Genomic DNA, 19,439 nt, shown 5'->3' with positions numbered 1-19,439 from the left:
TTGAACCCGATTGAGCGGTTTTATTCATGCAATGCGAAGCCAATGGTACGAAATGACGTGGACGGCCAAATGGAAGGAAGAACACAGGTTTATTATACAAGTTACAATGATCAGGGTAAAGAGACACAGAGCAGATACTTAATCAGTCTTATCTAATTCCCGGACAAGGGCCCACTCACTCACGCGGGAAAAATAAGGAAGGAAAAGTACGCACTCCAAACGCGTCCTTGGCGCCGGGCGTGTCCCTCAAGGTGTTCGCGGCACGTGTGCAGGGAGCCAGTTGGCGTCTGTGGCCCCGGCAGAGATCGTCCTCTCAAGCGCTATTAATAGGCAGCAGAGCGCAGGGCAGGGAGAGATCGTGCTTTCTCTTTCGACACACCTCTACGACAGAAGGAGCTTAGTACGGAGGAGATCGTTCGGGGGGGCAGCGAGCAAGAGCGAGACCGTTCACAGAGCAAGCTGGGGGCAGAGAGCTAGTTCGGGGGCAGTCTCTGGCAGTCTCTCACCTCTCTCTTCCTTTCTGGGGGCCCGGGGCCGGGTTTTATATAGCCCCTCCCCAGAGTCTTACCCGAATGTTCCAAGCCCCTCCCTTGGCTGTCGTTGTTAGCCACTCCCCTTGAGCTTCCATTGGCTGCTTGCCGCTTACTGGCCACTCGACTCCGCTGCAGCTCCTCCCTCGGGCCTCCCAGACTAGTTCCAGGCCCTAGCACATGGCATTCCAGCCCAAGGAGCACATGGTATTCCAGCCCAAGGAGCACCGAAGCCTACACTTACTCGCCTGCTCCAACGCATACTAACACAGGAAAGGACTATGCTTACATTTAATAGGAAATAACTAAACTAAGCGAGGCTACATGTTGTGGTGCAACTAACTAAAAAGGGGGGGTTACCTTTATTCTCACAACCACAACAATACTTTCCTCTAGGATCAGGGAACTCAAAACAACATCTTATGTTCATCCCTTCCCAAAGACACAGACTGCCGCCCCGAAGAGAACCTTGTACAAAGTTGACAGGGCAGGATAAGCCTCGTAGGGAAAGAATGTTTCGCCAAGGTCAAACATGGGATATTGTGTCAACAATTTGTCAGTCAGACAACTAGCCGCCAGGGAAGTAGGCCACAGTTTTCTCAGCCTGGAACACTGCTGTCCCCGTCAGGATAGGGACTTGATGAAATCCCCTACAGTTACATTTCATGAGGTAAAATTGCATAATCATTTGGTTGGATTAGCTGTTCCAAAGTTTAAAGACAAACAACATGTATTTGAGCTTTAGTCCTGCATCATTGTTTTATTTCTTCATTACTTGAATGCTCACTTTTGTTGATAGTGTTGCTTGCTGAATTTGTGAAAGTGTGTGACATCTCAGTTATTAGTCAGATTAGCCATTACAGTTGTGTGAAATAATTAGTATTCCAAAATGTCTTTCAGTTTGACAGTTTCTATTTTTATTCATTTGTTTCATCAGCTTTTGGAAAAAATCAAGAGAATATACACTAAAAAGTCAAAAGTTTTAGAACACCAAAATTTTTCCAGTTTTATTGAAATTTAAGCAATACAAGTCCAGTGAATAACCTGAAATGGTACAAAGGTAAGCAGTAAACTGCTCGAGGTTTAAAAAAAAAACAGTTTAGGTTAGGCCGAGAAAAATATATTTCCGGTTTCTGGTCGGCGCGCGCATCGATTTTGACCCTGCGCGTCAACAATTTTATTTTTTTCATTTCCAACGGTACCTACAACAGCGCACGCCTGTTGTTGCCGGGCCGGAACGCTATCTCGGGAAATACGGGTCTGTGATGGTCGCCATTGGTATCGACGTTCGCGCACCGTTCTCCCCTACAATACTACGTTTAGTTTGTCCAAATCCAACCAGCCGTTCCAAAGATATGAGTAGTGTTGTGTGCCGTGACGTCATGAATCCAATCAGCTGGATATTGTCATTTATTGAAACGAAGACGTTCTTTGTCGGGTTCGTGTGAAGCAACCACAAGGCCTAGAGAGCTGCGGGTGGTCTCGTTAGTTAGGTCTGGATCCTATCTCGTTTGTCGTGAAGTTGTAAGTGTCTGTGATAATCTGGTGGACTGGGAGAAGAGATCGTGGGAGACCATCGGCCTGTTAGACCACATGCGCATGCGCAGTGTTGACGCGATCGACGCATTGGAATGTTTAACGGTACGGCGAGGCGATCTCGAGAACGAAATGGCAGTCTATAATATGCTTGAAGAACCTAATGATTTTCAGAATAAATACATTTTAAAATAACTTAAGCTTGTGTTCATTGTTTACAAAAAAGACCGACAAGTCCCATTGGCTGTCTTTAATTTCTCTCTGGACGGCGCCACGGCAGATGAGGAGGACCGCAAGGCATGAGGACACAAAAAACACCTCTATATGTGCAATCCATGCTTTTCAAAAAAAATAAAAAATAAACCGCATTGCCGCATCAATTCTAGAACTTTGGTCTGACCAGAGACCAGCAATACATTTTTTCGGCCTTAGCAAAAACGGGAAAATAATGTAAATTGCACAGTTATTTTGTAAAAAAAGGCCTCTCCAGGGAACAAGTAATGGGTTAACAACTTACAGCTGTTCTGTAGCAATGTAAGTGAATTCAGCCTTGAAAGTTGATACAAACAATTCCTCCAGGTGTCCCAACCTCTGCTGATTACTTGATTACAAACCCCCTGTCTGTATAAAAGCAGTATTGGAACAGACTGTTATTACACCCTCTGAAGCATTATTTGGACAATATTGCACTGCAGGAAGTAGTATATTGGAAACTGGAGGAAACTGACAGGAAGAGGTCTGGCAGACCCAAAGCCACAACAGAATCAGAAGACAAGTTTCTGAGAGTCAACAGCTTGCGTGATTAGCGGCTCACAGGAAACAGCTTCAAGCACAGATTAACACTGGTCGAAGTAAGCAAGTCTCAGTTTCAACTGTGAAGAGAAGACTTTGAGCTGCAAGTTTGACAAGTCGAGTGGCAGTAAGAAAGCCATTGCTAAGATGGCAAAATAAGAAAGAGGCTTGCCTGGGCCATGAAGCACCGCCAGTGGACGACTGAAGACTGGAAGAAGGTCTTATGGACCGTTGAATCAAAATTTGAAATCTTTGGTTTATCACGCAGGGTTTTTGTACGCCGTCGGGGAGGCGAAAGGATGGTTCCTCAGTGTGTGACACCAACTGTCAAGCATGGAGGAGGAAGCGTGATGGCCTGGGGCTCTTTTGATGGATCCAGAGTCGGCGACTTGCACAGAGTGACTGACACCCTGAACCAAAAGGGCTACCACAGCATTTTGCAACGCCATGCAATACCCTCTGGTATGCGCTTCGTTGGTCAGGGGTTCATCCTACAGCAAGATAATGACCCTAAACACACCTCCAGGCTATGTCAAAACTACCTTCGAGGAAAAGAACAAGACAGTAGGCTTCAAATCATGGAATGGCCAGCACAGTCTCCAGACTTAAACCCCATCGAGCTGGTTTGGGGGTGAACTGGACAGAAGGGTGAAAGCAAAGCAACCTACAAGTGCAACACATTTGTGGGAACTTCTGCATCAGTGTTGGGAAGAACTTCCCGAACAATATTTGATTTCCATTGTAGAAAGAATGCCACGAGTGTGTTCGGCGGTTATATCTGCAAAAGGTGGCTACTTTGCCGAGTCAAAAATTTAAATTAAATTTTGTTAAACAAAATGATTCTATGATTTCATTTTTTATCTCCAATTGTTTATTTGTTCTATGCTTAATTTCAGAGTACATTGAGACATTAACTGCGTAAATTTCAATAAACAACTGCAAAACTTAAGTTGTTCTAAAACTCTTGACCGGTAGTGTATGCATACTATCATTGTAGCTCGTGTTTGTTGATTAAGAAAAGCCTTTGTCAGTTTGGAAGCAAATGCCATCATATCAGCTCAACATCATCTAACTAGCTATCAATTGCACATGTTATATTTTTGGAGGTACATTATTATTATTAAGACCCTGGGATTCGCAGGCGATGTTTTCCTGAAAAATGCCGAAAATTTTGGGGTAATGTTTGAATGGGAAAAAGGAGAATTGGTTCATGAAGTTTCGTGATTCATAAGGGAATTTTTTAAAGTCAATAACATGAATGCACATAATTAGTTTCATTAAAATGTTTACAAATAAAAAAAAATACGATAAACCATTCCAAAAGGCTAGCTCGCTCTTGCCACAAGTGTCATGTTTATCAAAAACAAAGCCTTTTTTTTTTCTTTTTTCTTTTTTGTATACAGAATCGAGCTTGAGTCAAGGGAGGCCAGTGAAAGAACGAACATTTATTTCACAAACAAATCAAACAGACAAACAAAATATATAAAAAGAGGGAGTGGAAGACAAGATGGGGAGAGAAGGTGAAGCACACAAACACAACATTTGAGAGCAGGGAGATGTGTGGGAGGGAGAGGGCTTGGGGAGAGGGGGTGTAGGAGGGGGGGGGGTGGGGGTGGGTGGGAGAAGTATAAAACACAAGGACACCAACGACTTCCAGGACAGAAGTTGGTATTTCAAAAAAAGTGGATTTGGGGTGAAATTAGCGGGGGTAGAAAAGATCAAGGTTTTGGATGGGGGAAGATAAGATATGGTGGTGAACAGCTGTTTTAAAGACCTGGAGGGTGGAGTGGGATTGAAGAGGGTGAGGGAGTTTGTTCCAGAGGCGGGAGAAAAGATGAATGAAGGAACGAATGTGAGCAGAGAGTCTTGATTTTGGCAGTTTAACCATAAGAGGGTTGCAGGCAGATCTTGTGCGACCTCTAGGAATATTTGGGGGACAGAGCCCAGAGAGAGCTGGGGGGGGGGGGGCAAGGCCGGAGAGGAGTCGGTAGAAGACGGAAAGACCACCAACCTGCCTGCGGTGAGTGAGTGAAAGGCCCTTGGAGTTAGCTTCATCGCGGAAGATTCCAATGATTCTGAACGCTTTGGTTTCAACAGCGTGAAGACGAGCTAGGTGTGAGGCAGGAGCACCAGCCCAGAGGGGAGAGCAGTATTCCATTGAGCTGCGGATGAAAGCCTTGTATGTGGTGAGGAGCTCAGGTGTGCCAAGGAAGGACTTAGCACGACGGAGGATGCCCAGTCGGCGACTGGCTTTGGAGGCCAGATTTGAAATGTGGTTATCCCAGGAGAGATCATGGCAGATAGTGAGACCCAAAAGCTTGAGTGACAGAACTTCTTGGAGAGGATTATTCAGAAAGTGGATGGGAGGGTTGTCCAGTCGGTCTTTTCGGAGAGACATCGTAAGAGTGTGAGATTTGTCATGATTGAAAGACATGTTCCACTTGTTTGCCCAGTCTGTGATTTTGTCCAGGTCTGCAGAGAGTGAGGAGGCTGTAGACTGCCGATCTAAGGGATGAGGAATGGAGCGACAGAGAGTAGTCATCAGCAAAGAGATAGAGAGGATTTTCAAGAGAGTCCGAGAGATCATTGATGAAGACCAGAAAAAGCACAGGGCCCAGAACACTGCCTTGGGGAACTCGAGCCTGAACAGGAAGAGGAGATGAGAGAAACCCATTCAGGGCCACACGTTGACTCCGACTAGAGAGGAAGTCCGCCAGCCATGCGTGGAGATTTCCATGGACACCAAAGGAGGAGAGTTTGGTGAGCAGAGCGGGGTGCCAGACCGTATCGAAGGCACGTGATATGTCAAGGGAGACAGCTCTAATTTCCTGTTTGGCATTGAGGACCTCCATCCATTGTGGAGAAAGCAGAAGCAGCATGTCCAGAGTAGAGTGACCAGGTCTGAAACCAAATTGATGATCAGAGATCAAGCCATTGGAGAAGAGGAAAGATTTCATATCCGAAGCAATGATGGATTCCATGACTTTGCTGATAATTGGGAGAAGGCTGATTGGTCTGTAATTGCTAGGATCTGTTTTTGCACCTTTTTTGTGCAAAGCGGTGATGTTGGCTGATTTCCAAGCAGATGGCAGATGACCTTGAGCAAAAGATAGGGTGAAGAGAACAGAGAGAGGGAGTGAAAGTGCGGAAGAACAGGATTTTTGGACCCGTGGGCTGATGCCGTCAGGTCCAGTTGCAGAATCAGAGTCGAGGGTTGACAGAAACTTTTCCACCTTGTCAGGAGGAAAGGACCCAGAGTCCAGGAGCAGCTGGGTACGACTGGGTACAGTGGGTACAGAGAGAGATGGGTTTGGGACACAAGATTTAGAGGCAAACACAGAGTTGAGGCATTCAGCTTTTTCCTCGTGCGTAGTCAGCCGTTTGAGGTGAGGGAGGGGATGGAGGGGGAACAAACACCAGAAACAGATTTGACCAGACGCCACCAGGATTTGGAAGAGGGAGACAGATAAGAGAGTTCGGTCTTGAGAACGGAGAGATATTGTTTCCTGGCTCCCCTGAGGGTGGACACACACTTGTTTCAGGCTTTGTGAAAGGAAATGAGATTTCCTTCCGTTGGATTTGCTTTCCAGGGGACGAAAGCAAGTTGTTTCTGGGCAACAGCCTCACCACAAGATTCCGTGTACCATGGACGGGAGGAAGGGTATGACAACTGAAGACGAGATGGGATAAATCTGTGCATGAGAGAGAGCAATTTACTTTGGAAGAATTCCCAGGATGAGTTGATGTCAGAGGCGGTAGAGATGGGAGACCAGTCCAGATGATTGATGGCTGCTTGAAGACCGTGCCAGTTGGCCTGAGTGAAATGCCAGACTCGTCGACGCTGAGGAGGCTCTCTGAGAATGGTCAGAGAGATGTCCACTTTAACAAGCACATGATCAGATGAGCCGATTGGAGCAGAAGAAGAGCAGCAGACATTTTCAGGGAAGTTAGTCATAACCACGTCCAGAAGGGAAGATGCTCCGTTGACTGAGATCCGGGTCGGGATATTGACAGATTGTGTCAGTCCCAGTGAGTCGCAGAAGTCCTTTGCTGAAGAGCCATGGCTGGTGAGAGAGGTACCCACACCCAGCCAACTGGCATGGTGACAATTGAAATCACCACATATGAGGAAGAGAGAGTTGGGGATGGGTAGATAGAAGTTGGTCCATATTATCAGACAGCGAGATGTAGATGGAGTCGTCACTGTTTGGTGGATGGTACAACACATATGAACAAAAGGTGGGAGCGAAGGGGAAGCCGTAGCCAAAGGTATTCCTGGGGGTGAGGTTTCGAGAGGGCAGTGCAGGGCGAGTGAGGAAGATAGTTTTTTTTTGTAAAGATAGCAACCCCACCTCCAGGACGAGGCTCAGGTCTATCATACCGGAGGAGGGAGTAACCTGGGAGAGATACCAAGGAATCAGAGACATCATGAAGGAGGAAAGTTTCTGTTAAGCAGATCACGTCTGGTTTGTCAGAAGCAACCTGTATGGAGAGATCAGTCAAGTTTGAGCGAAGGCCCCGGATGTTTGAGGTCCATACCGTTAATGAAGAGGAAGGGGGAGCATTGGATTACAGAACGGGGGGGGGGGGGGCGGAAGGGTAGGGTAAGATGTGGAAGAGGAGGAAGTGGTAGGGAGAGCTGTTGAAGGTGTGTCAGAGATTTCAGACTAGCTTGGAGAAAGGGAAGAATGGTGCAGACAAAAGGTTTGATGGTGATTGGGTGAGGCACAGTGAGGTGTTATTTGAGGAGGGGGAAGAGTGAGGCAGAAGGTTGGGGGAGATTAAGGTGAAAGTTGGAAGGGGGAAGAAGCGGGGAGGACGCTTTGAGGAGGAGGGGTGAAAGGGGAGTCTAGGAGGGGAGGAGTGAGGCAGAGTCTCGGAGGGGAGGGGTGTGGGGGTAGTTTAGGAGGGAAGGGGCGAGGGGAGAGATTTGAAAGGGATGGGTGATGGGGAAGATTTGGAGGGGAGGGGCAAGGGGGAAGATTTGAAAGAGATGGGTGATGGGGGAAGATTTGGAGGGGAGGGGCAAGGGGATAGATTTGGAGGGGAGGGGTGATGGGGAAGTTTTGGAAGGGAGGGGTGATGGGGAAGTTTTGGAGGGAAGGGGTGATGTGGAAGATTTGACACCGAAAACCGAAACCATGGGACACCGGGAGGGAAGGACACCGAAAACCATGCAATCCAAACTCGTCAGCCATCCCGGCAACACAATACAGAATACCGCATCTTCCTCTTCTGTGTTATGCACGTGGCTCATGGCAAATAGTTTATGCAGCAAGTGGCAAAAGGTTTGCATGGGTGCTAGGGTGCATCAAACGCCCCATGATTTTCAAAAAGTTGTTGTATTTTAATGTCTATTCCCTCAAATGTTACACTTGTTGGTAGAAGTATGTATGCAAAAAATAGATGAAATCAGAGGTGGTCCTGGGTGGCCACCGGCCACTTTTATATATTTAGGGCCATTTAGGGCCACAGCTAAACTACTTTACAAGATAATGTAAAATTAACTACAAGATAATGTAAAATTAACCATTATACCTATATACAAAAGTAAAGTCCTACTTTTACTAAATGCCTAATATCAAACAGTTAAAACAACCTTACATGTCAATGTAAAATTAACCAAAATCGTTCTTCATATTACAAAGTTGTAGTACAGTGTTGTAGTATTGTACTTTCATTGATTAAAAGTTTGAAAATGTATTAAGCACAACGCCAATGTCACTACTCCAACTTTGCTCGTTTCCGCAAATTTGGCCTCGCTTTGCGGTCACATTCAACCACTTGAAGAAGATTTTGGAAGTGGTCTTCTCTTCTTGCAGTTGAGACAAAATCAGTTGCGAGCTTTACTGCTCTCTCCGCAGGGTCATTCACAACATTAAGCCCATCCACAATGGACTTGGCTGCCTTGAAGTGCTCATTGTTCTGCCAAGTGTCAACATCCTCTGTTAGGAAGGTCATATCTAGGTGAAGAAGGTTTACTGTAAACCACGAGTCCTCGTTCACAAGATCAGCCAGGGTTGTCGCTTCTGTAATTTTTGGAAATGACGGTTTGCCATATCCAGAACCGTAGCGGTGTTTTGGAGTGCTTGGCATTTCATCTGGTTGTATGGCCAGTAACACATCTGCAAGGGCACGACGATCCTTTTGAGGAATTGCATTGCTGAACAGTGCCAAAACAACCAGTTCTGGGGTTAAATACCACAAATGTCTATCAAAGGCTTTCACAGCGCTGACTGAAATGGTTGAGTTGACAGCTTTATAGTTGAGCAGAGTCTTGTAAAAGCACAAATCAAACCATGGGGCATTTGAAGCAGACTGACATATGAGCCACCAATCACAATAAATATAAACAACAAAAACAACAAACTCCTTCAGTTTTTTCTGTTGATGTTGTGTTGTTACAGTTCCTCGAGGTAGTAGAGAAATTTGCTCTTCAAGTAGGCATATTTTGATGGAATAAAGAATCTTTGACATCCACCTTGCTTTATGCATGGCCCCTGGTCTGTGGAGTGTTCCTTGTTTTGTGACATCATCATCGAGGACTACCTGGCAGAGTTGTGCCATTTCCTTGTAGTCTTCCCTACAGTATGAAGCGCTTGTGCGGATTGTGCTTAAAACCTTGTTTTTGCAGGATAAAAGCAGCTGTTGTGCATAGTCATTGTACATGGAAATGTCAATTTTGGTTAAACTTTCATTCTTTGCATGCGATATGCGTTCCCAATTCTTCTGGAATTTTTGGAACAAAGATACTTCTGGAGACTTTGATGCCTCAATTTTGAGAACGTCAAACACATGATCCAGGATTACCTCTCCAACATGATGGCGACATGCACACCACAGAAGAGCACGGTCCAGTTTTGATTGAATGGTAACACAGGCAGCTGTAACGTGTCCAGTGTTTGATGCTGTTGTGTCAAAACATAAGTTGACAACTGATTGTTTGCACTTCCATGAATGTAGATACGTGTAAGTGTGCTCGGCAATGATGTCACCTGATGACCTATCACTTCCAGGAGGATATCTAGCCACCCCCAGTAGCTTTACATCAGTGGCATTCCCAACCAACACTGGCAATCTTTCTTCCTTGACATTCTTGTTTGTGAGCGTTGGTATCTGCTTGCCATCCCAGTGAAGTGTTGCAGCTGTTGGGGCGATCCAATTTTCTTGAATATCTTTGGCGATAGCACTTGTTATTGATCGTCGAGCCTTATCAGCAGTTGAGTACGACTTGGCCACACGACGTGGATCACCTCCTGCCTCTTGAATTACAGCTTTGGTGAGCGCAACCTGTTGAACAGGAGTTATGTTTAGTCGAGTAGCAACAGACACAACTGAATGTCTTTTCAGAATATCATGAGGAATAAAGGCAGATGTACCTGCATATGTTGATCTGTGGTGACTACGCTTCCTTTGAAACTCTGGAATCGCCTCTTCTTCAGTTTCTTCCAAGCTATCTGCAGAGTCACTATCATCAGAGCATACAGAACTAATTGTCATCTCTTGTACACTGGATGATTCATGACGTTCTCGTCTTGAAGCTTCCGCTAAGAGGCGTTTTTCTTTTCTATGATCTTTATCAACTTTCTTCTTGTCAACACCACCAAATGAGGCTACTCTGTCAGATTTCATTGACTCTAAAAATACTCTATCTTCCTCATTCTTAATGTTTGTCATTGCATCTTTTGTCCATACACCAAAGGTCTTATCAAGACGTTCATTCATGGTTTGCAACTTAGCCAAAGTGCTTGGAGATTCTCGGCGAGAAACAGGTATTTGACGCAATTTGTTATTGTCATTAAGAAGGTCAAGTATTAGTTTGCAGCATTGATGGTCTGAAAGCATAGGAATATTTGCTTTAGTGTAGAATTTTTTCAGCTGGATAAGGACGATGCTGGCAGATTTCCATTTCAGTGGCTGAGTTTGTTTGCCTTCACATATTTCTTTCTGGATGTACCACATCACGCATCGAAGAACCTGCCGGCAAGTTGGGAGGCGGACTCCTGTCAATGTACCATCTGCTTCTGTAAAAGCATTGCCAAGACCAAAAATGGCACTTGCTAATCTGGTCTTCTTATCTGCCATCTGAAATAAAATAAAGGATATTATTAGACTACTAGTATGGGACCCACGATTAGACCTCCGATTTCATTCATGTAAAAATACAAACTAATTATCAAACCATCGTTTTTTGCATAAAATTGTTATATTTGTATTCCTCTCATCAAGACCTTCAATTTGATACCAAACATGACTAGGTTTGGGTGTAAAATAACAAAATCAAACATTTTTACATAGTGCGGCCCCGAAAATGGCCCTAAATATATAAAAGTGGCCGGTGGCCACCCAGGACCACCTCTGATTTCATTTATTTTTTGCATACATACTTCTACCAACAAGTGTAACATTTGAGAGAATAGACATTAAAATCCAAGAACCTAAGGGCGTTTGATGCACCCTAATGGGTGCTGAAATATTGTTTTGAAACTGTTATGCGCAGCTTGTGGTTATGGTTTTTTTTTGCGTCCATACAACTCCCGTTCGGTGTGGCTGTGTTGTCGTGTTTTTATCACACGAGATCAAATTGTGGATGTTCTACTCTCTGCCATTTGCTTCACTTTAGCACCAGTCGCTTGCACTTTAAGTGACAGTCGAAGTGTCTTGAAAACCAAACAAGCAAACCCCATTCTTTGTCTGTTTTCTTAAGTTAAACATGTCTACACTTCCTTTGTCTGCTTTCTTAAGTTTGACATGTCTATGTGGGGGCAGCGATCAGCCCCCCCCCCCCCCCGGTGCCCCTTGACCACAAGAAGAACCCCTGGAGGCATTTGGAACTGTGGTACAAGAGGTTTATTGTACAAATTATTAATTAACGTGCACGGAATATTTTCAGGTCCATGCGCCAAGACGGCAGCTCCCGGCGCACGGCAGCACGACCCACATTAGCAAGAAGCAGGTCGCGATGCGTACAATGCACAAGGAAGCGCCTCGAGGCCATCCACCGAAAATCTTAGAGTACTCACCGTTAAGCCGGTTATTATAGATGGTTCGCCCCACGTCCCCCTACCCTCATCCCATACTGGGGGATCAAAGAGGTGGTCCAGACAGTAAGGAGCCTGAGTGTGTGTGGGGGGGGGGGGGGGGGGCAAGGCCACAGGGAGGACATAATATTTAATTTTTAGGGTGCAAGGAATCCGATGTACCGACCTTGGCAGCGATAGATCTCCCAGGGAGGTCTTTTGGCAAGAAATGGAATTATCATGTATGGTCTTAGACTGCCCTCAAGAGGTTTGGGAGGGTACAGCGGGGGGCCAATACTCAGTATTCTAATGTAGAAGGTGGGGGATATTTGGGTGCCCCTAATCATTGCCATGACATCTACACTACCTTTGTCTGCTTTCTTGAGTTTAACATGTCTACACTTCCTTTGTCTGCTTTCTTAAATTTGACACGTCTCCACTTCCAGTGATTTCCTTCTATATGTAAAATGTATTACTTGTGTTGTCCATTTCTTAAGGGTTGTTGTGGTCTCTACCCTTCTTGCCCAATACTGCATTGTATTTGATAATTTCACACTCCCATGCACATATTAAACTATATAAAGTCCTTCAAAAATCATTATGTTCTCTGTTTTTGTTTGTTTTCCATTTGGAATATGTGGTATACCAAATATGTCGAGGAGGCAGATAGATATATTTTTGTAGATCAGAAAAAAGGTGTGAAGGGGCAAGATCGCTCATGGTAGAGCTGTCATGCACACATGCAGACAGAGACTAGGCAACAAATGACTTTGGTTTTGACGTGAGCCAATCACCGTCATCGACTTTGGCGGAAGTAACTTCCTGGAGCACTGTAGGTGCTAGTGATGCTATCTTGTGACATCTTTCTCTTGGCAGTCAGCAGAGCTTCTTATTTTTAACAGAAATCCCTGCACATGGATTCCCAACCCATGTCATTGTCTGTGCTATATCTGCTGCATGCTGAGCATTGAGTGAGGAAGCAGCACATACCATTTATATGTGATTTGGCCCTGGTCAGAATCTAAGTCAACCTACCAGGTTGGTGGCAGGAGTGGACATCGCTAATTGTTCCAAGATGTTGAAAATAATGACATTTCTCTCAGCTGACACATTTGAACACAGTTAAAGGTGTAATACTTTAAATGATTTGAAAATAACGTAGTTCAAATTACAAGACGTTTAAATGATGTGCAAATCTTTACCTCCGCCACCAAAGGTGGTTTGATGTGTAATTCTTATCATTGCTGTAGCAAAGTTAACACCTAAAATGTTGTTTGAGCTGATACCTTCCCATTTACTGATCCCGTGTGTTCAGTGAAGCCAACCTTACCTTCTCGAATTCCGATTTTTATAATTTCTTCTGGTTCGCAGGACACTTAATTACAATATTGATGTGCTCAGAAACATAGTTGCAGCTGCTGTGAAGTTAACACAGAATGTTTGACATATGTATACTTCCTTTGTCTGCTTTATGTTTGAGAATTTAAATTGGTCGTTTAACTTTTCATCTGTTGTATGTTGTTTGGACAACATTTTAAAACCTTGTTATGCTTGTTTTTGTTTTTCTTTGGCAGCCTAAAGTGTTGGTTGAGCAACTTAATGCGCACAAAAAGTCGCAAAATGCAGTCATAACCAAAGAGCAGGAAATAATGGCTCAAGCTGAATTCTGGAACACCGAAGCACTCAAGAGATTGAAAGGTGCATTCATTGGTAGATTCTGTTACCACCTTAACATGGAGTAACTCGGCTAGCATTGCATTAAATTTGTGCTTCTAATATGTTTACAATTCTTGGAATGTGATTCTTCTTCCTCGCTTAATTCTGCTTTCATATAAAAATCTTTTCTTTCATTGATTTAAGTATGACATTGCTATATTGTAGTCATAAGGGCAATTAATGTTGGATACATGTGGGTAATCCCAATTTTAAAATACTTGTGAACCATGAAATCTTTATTACGTGTGCCGATCACACACATGACAGAATTTTTGGCACCCTTCTTTCTGAAGAGTTGCTGTGGGATTTTGTTGAATTTCATCAACTAGATCATCTTACGACTGATTAGAATATTCCAGAGATGTTTTATTGAGAACAGGACAACAATCATTGCTGTCCATGAAAGTTTAGGGAAAATGTAGTGCAACTCATTCAGGCCATGCAATGATTTGTCCACGACAACAAACAAATTGTGCAATGACGGGCTAATTTTATTTTTACGCAATGGATGATGAACCTCGTGCTGTCAGGAATATAAGCCTGCAGAGGCAGTTTCATTGGCTAGGAGGCATAATCCTGGGCTGATCACCATTCCAACACAGGATACTCAACTGGTTCACTGCCAGAAAGCTGGTACCCATTTTGCCAACCTCGGAAGGCTTTGCTTGCTGAGTCAACACGGCCGGTGTCATTTTGTCACGGCTGGGGCTTGAACTCTGGACCTCGAGCTCCCAAGCTGACCACCTTAACCGTAAAGCGACCACCAAGCTTCTTTGGTGGAATACATAGCAGCATTTTCCTCATAATAATTATCTTGGTTCATGATCATGTCCATCTCATGTTGTTTCATCAATTATGTCATGGACTGTTTGTGCTACTGCGAAGTATTCTTTGGAATGATGAGGGTTGGATACAAGCACTTTGTACCTTTTTGTTATTATTATTATTCTTATTATTATTAATAACAGGGCTGCATATCGAAATAAGCCTGGTGTTGGCTTAGCGGTTAGGGTGCCGGCTTGGGATCCTAGGATCCTGGGTTTGAATCCCGGTCGATCGCTGAATTAACGCCAGGGGGGTTGACTCAGCCTGTCATCCTTCTGAGGTCGGCAAATTGAGTACCAGTTAACTGGTAATTCCCTGTGTGTCGCAAGAGGCAACTAACAGGGTTGGTGGCAGGAAGGGCATCCGACCATAAAACCTTCCCCTCAAAAAGGGGACTATGGTGCCCGAAAAAGGCCAACCCCTGCTCTGTGGGGGGAAAATGGCCTCTAAAGATAGTTCTTTCTTTCTTATATCGAAAGACGGTATGTTAAATAGGGCTGCATAGTGATAGCCAATCATTGCAACACTTACTCTAAGTTCTAGAGGAGAGGATAAAGGAAAGCCAGTTCACATGGAATCAAAATGGGAGTGGTCCTTTGAAAAGCCTGCAGAAAGGGGCCAAGAGTTTTAAAATTGAAAATGGCTCATGATCTGAGATTGGAAACATTATACTCAGGCCCCATAGAAATGGTACACTGCCTTGTTTATTTCCTGGTGAGTACAGTCAGACACTAACATAGGTCCCAGTATCTGTGGTTGATAAAATGCAACCTGCTTCTACATTTGTGGTTGTTCGTGGGCGCCAAAAAAATAAATTCCCACCCACCCACGGAGTAACTTGGTACATACTTAGTTGATTATCCCTTTTCACCTATGGGTAGGGATCTCAGGTTAATATTGTTAGCATTTTCTGTTTAACAAAAAGCCTGGTTCACAGAGAAGATCGCAAACTCTCTGCATTGGGAGGAGAGGGAAGTTTGAAGAAGATTTATAGATCGGATTTGATGTGGGGAGTGGGGTTGCTTGATTTCTGACAAAAAAAAATTCTCATTTATTTTTGATCAGGAACAGTGAGTGATTATTTTATTGTACTCGTGTGACTCGGCGTGCTCCACGCGCCTCACCACACGTCATTTCAGAGGGATAGGCATCTTTGACCATTTCGGTGTCTTTTGGGTCTTCATGGTATTTTGGGTCTTTCGGGTGTTTTGGGTCTTCAGGGTGTTTTGGGTCTTTAGGGTGTTTTTGGGTCTTTAGGGTGTTTTGGGTCTTTAGGGTGTTTTGGGTCTTTAGGGTGTTTTGGGTCTTTAGGGTGTTTTGGGTCTTTAGGGTGTTTTGGGTCTTTAGGGTGTTTTGGGTCTTTAGGGTGTTTTGGGTCTTTCGGGTGTTTTGGGTCTTTAGGGTGTTTTGGGTCTTTATGGTGTTTTGGGTCTTCGGTGTCTTCAGGGTCTTAAGGGTCTTTTGGTTCCTCTGGGTCTTCAAGGGTATTTGGGGTATTTTGGTTCTTCTGGTTGTTTTTTTTTTGTTGTTGTATACTGAATCGAGGCTCGTGAAAGAGCTGACATTTACTTCACAAACAAATCAACCAGACAAACAAAATATATAAAAAGAGGGAGCGGAAGACAAGATGGGGAGAGAAGGGGAAGCACACAAACACTTGAGAGCACACAACATTTGAGAGCAGAGAGATGTGTGGGAGGGAGAGGGCTTGGGGGGAGGAGGCGTGGGAAGGGGGGGGGGGGGCGGAGAAGTATAAAACACAAGGACACCAAGGACTTCCAGGACAGAAGTTGGTGTTTCAAAAAAGTGGAATTGGGTTGAAATTAGCGGGGGTAGAAAAGATCAAGGTAATCCCTCTAAAGTCTGGGAGTCTTCAGGGTGTTTTGTCTGAAGAGCCTAAAGTTTAAAGTTTAATCGAAAGTTTAAAGTGTCTGAAGTTTAGTCTAAAGAGTCTTCAGGGTGTTTTGGGTCTTCGGGGGCTTGTGGGTCTTCAGGGTATTTTGGGTCTTTGGGGTCTTTTGGGTCTCCTGGGTGTTTTGGGTCTTCAAGGTCTTTTGGATCCTATGGGCCTTTAAGGGTATTTCAGGGCTTTGGGGTGTTTTGTGGCTTCAGGGTCTTTGGGGTCTTTGGGGTCTTTTGGGTCTTCATGGTCTTTAGGGTCTTCAGAGGCTTTTGGGTCTTAAGGCTCTTTTGGTTCCTGAGTCTTTAAGAATATTTTGCGTCTTCAGTGTGTTTGGGGTCTTCAGGGTCTTTCGGGGCCATTTTGGGTTTTCAGGGTCTTTTGGATCCTCTTGGCCTTTAAGGGTATTTTGGATTTTGGGGTGTTTTGGGTCTTTTAAGGTCTTTGTGGTCTTCAGGGTGTTTTGGGTCTTCGGGGTATTTTGGTGTTTTGGGGTCTTTTGGGTATTTTGGGTCTTCAGGGTGTTTTGGGTCTTCAGGGAGTGCACATCACTTCTAAAAATTGTAAATAAAAAATGTAAAAAAATAAAATTAAAGTAAATTGCTCTCTCTCATGCACAGATTTATCCCATCTCGTCTTCAGTTGTCATACCCTTCCTCCCGTCCATGGTACAAGGAATCTTGTGGTGAGGCTGTTGCCCAGAAACAACTTGCCTTAGTCTCCTGGAAAGCAAATCCAACAGAAGGAAATCTCATTTCCTTTCACAAAGCCCGAAACAAGTGTGTGTCCACCCTCAGGAGAGCCAGGAAACAATATCTCTCCGTTCTCAAGACCGAACTCTCTTATCTGTCTCCCTCTTCCAAATCCTGGTGGCGTCTGGTCAAATCTGTTTCTGGTGTTTGTTCCCCTTCCAGGCCTCCATCCCCTCCCTCACCTCGAACGGCTACACGGCTTACTCCACACGTGAAAAAGCTGAATGCCTCAACTCTGTGTTTGCCTCTAAATCTTGTGTCCCAAACCCATCCCTCTCTGTGCCCACCATACCCAGCTGCTCCTGGACTCTGTGTCCTTTCCTCCTGACAAGGTGGAAAAGTTTCTGTCAACCCTAGACTCTGATTCTGCAACTGGACCTGACGGCATCAGCGCACCGGTCCTAAAATCCTGTTCTTCCGCTCTTTCACTCCCTCTCTCTGTTTTCTTCACCCTCTCTTTTGCTCAAGGTCATCTGCCATATGCTTGGAAATCGGCCAACATCACCGCTTTGCACAAAAATGTGCAAAAACAGATCCTAGCAACGACAGACAAATCAGCCTTTTTTTTTTCTCTCTTTTCTTTTTGTATACTGAATCGAGGCTCGTGAAAGAGCTGACATTTACTTCACAAACAAATCAACCAGACAAACAAAATATATAAAAAGAGGGAGCGGAAGACAAGATGGGGAGAGAAGGGGAAGCACACAAACACTTGAGAGCACACAACATTTGAGAGCAGGGAGATGTGTGGGAGGGAGAGGGCTTGGGGGGAGGAGGCGTGGGAAGGGGGGGAGGGGGTGGGAGAAGTATAAAACACAAGGACACCAAGGACTTCCAGGACAGAGGTTGGTATTTCAAAAAGGTGGAATTGGGGTGAAATTAGCGGGGGTAGAAAAGATCAGGGTTTTGGATGGGGGAAGATAAGAGATGGTGGTGAACAGCTGTTTTAAAGACCTGGAGGGTGGAGTGGGATTGAAGTGAGTGAGGGAGTTTGTTCTCGAGGCGGGAGAAAGAGGAATGAAGGAGTGAAGGTGAGCAGAGAGTCTTGATTTTGGCAGTTTAACCATGAGAGGGTTGCAGGCAGATCTTGTGCGACCTGTAGGAATATTTGCGGGACAGAGCCCAGAGAGAGCTGGGAGGGGGGGGGGGGGCAAGGCCAGAGAGGAGTCGGTTGAAGACGGAAAGACCACCAACCTGCCTGCGGTGAGTGAGTGAGAGGCCCTTGGAGTTAGCTTCATCGTGGGAGATTCCAATGATTTTGAATGCTTTGGTTTCAACAGCGTGAAGACGAGCTAGGTGTGAGGCAGGAGCACCAGCCCAGAGGGGAGAGCAGTATTCCATTGAGCTGCGGATGAAAGCCTTGTATGTGGTGAGGAGCTCAGGTGTGCCAAGGAAGGACTTCGCACGACGGAGGATGCCCAGTCGGCGACTGGCTTTGGAGGCCAGATTTGAAATGTGGTTTTCCCAGGAAAGATCATGGCAGATAGTGAGACCCAAAAGCTTGAGTGACAGAACTTCTTGGAGAGGATTATTCAGAAAGTGGATGGGAGGGTTGTCCAGTCGGTCTTTTCAGAGAGACATCGTAAGAGTGTGAGATTTGTCAGGATTGAAAGACATGTTCCACTTGTTTGCCCAGTCTGTGATTTTGTCCAGGTCTGCAGAGAGTGAGGAGGCTGCAGACTGCCGATCTGAGGGATGAAGAATGGAGTGACAGAGAGTGGAGTCATCAGCAAAGAGATAGAGAGGATTTTCAAGAGAGTCAGAGAGATCATTGATGAAGACCAGAAAAAGCACAGGGCCCAGAACACTGCCTTGGGGAACTCCAGCCTGAACAGAAAGAGGAGATGAGAGAAACCTATTCAGGGCCACACGTTGACTATGACTAGAGAGGAAGTCTGGAGATTTCCTGGAGAGCCATGCGTGGAGATTTCCATGGATACCAAAAGAGGAGAGTTTGGTGAGCAGAGCGGGGTGCCAGACAGTATCGAAGGCATGTGATATGTCAAGGGAGACAGCTCTAATTTCCTGTTTGGCATTGAGGACCTCCATCCATTGTTGAGAAAGCAGAAGCAGCATGTCCAGAGTAGAGTGACCAGGTCTGAAACCAAATTGATAATCAGAGATCAAGCCATCAAGCCTTCTCTCAATTATCAGCAAAGTCATGGAATCCATCATTGCTTCGGATATGAAATCTTTCCTCTTCTCCAATGGCTTGATCTCTGATCATCAATTTGGTTTCAGACCTGGTCACTCTACTCTGGACATGCTGCTTCTGCTTTCTCAACAATGGATGGAGGTCCTCAATGCCAAACAGGAAATTAGAGCTGTCTCCCTTGACATATCACATGCCTTCGATATGGTCTGGCAC

The 19,439-nt window shown here is 45.0% G+C and overlaps 1 protein-coding gene across 3 annotated transcripts in view; it reads left to right on the top strand.

Annotated features, from left to right (window-relative positions):
• Window positions 1-19,439, top strand: part of RPRD2 (regulation of nuclear pre-mRNA domain containing 2) — a 196,737-nt gene that overhangs the window by 121,795 nt on the left and 55,503 nt on the right. For all 3 annotated transcript variants that reach the window (XM_078771718.1, XM_068107064.2, XM_068107063.2), the window contains exon 5: window positions 13,453-13,576. In XM_078771718.1, the coding sequence (XP_078627844.1) occupies window positions 13,453-13,576 (124 nt within the window). The remainder of the gene's footprint in view (window positions 1-13,452; window positions 13,577-19,439) is intronic.

This window comes from Myxine glutinosa, chromosome 2 (genome assembly GCF_964187855.1).
Source record: "Myxine glutinosa chromosome 2, kmMyxGlut1.1, whole genome shotgun sequence".
NCBI lineage: Eukaryota > Metazoa > Chordata > Myxini > Myxiniformes > Myxinidae > Myxine > Myxine glutinosa.
Note: the sequence above shows the minus strand (reverse complement) of the source record. Positions and strands in the feature narration are given on the sequence as shown.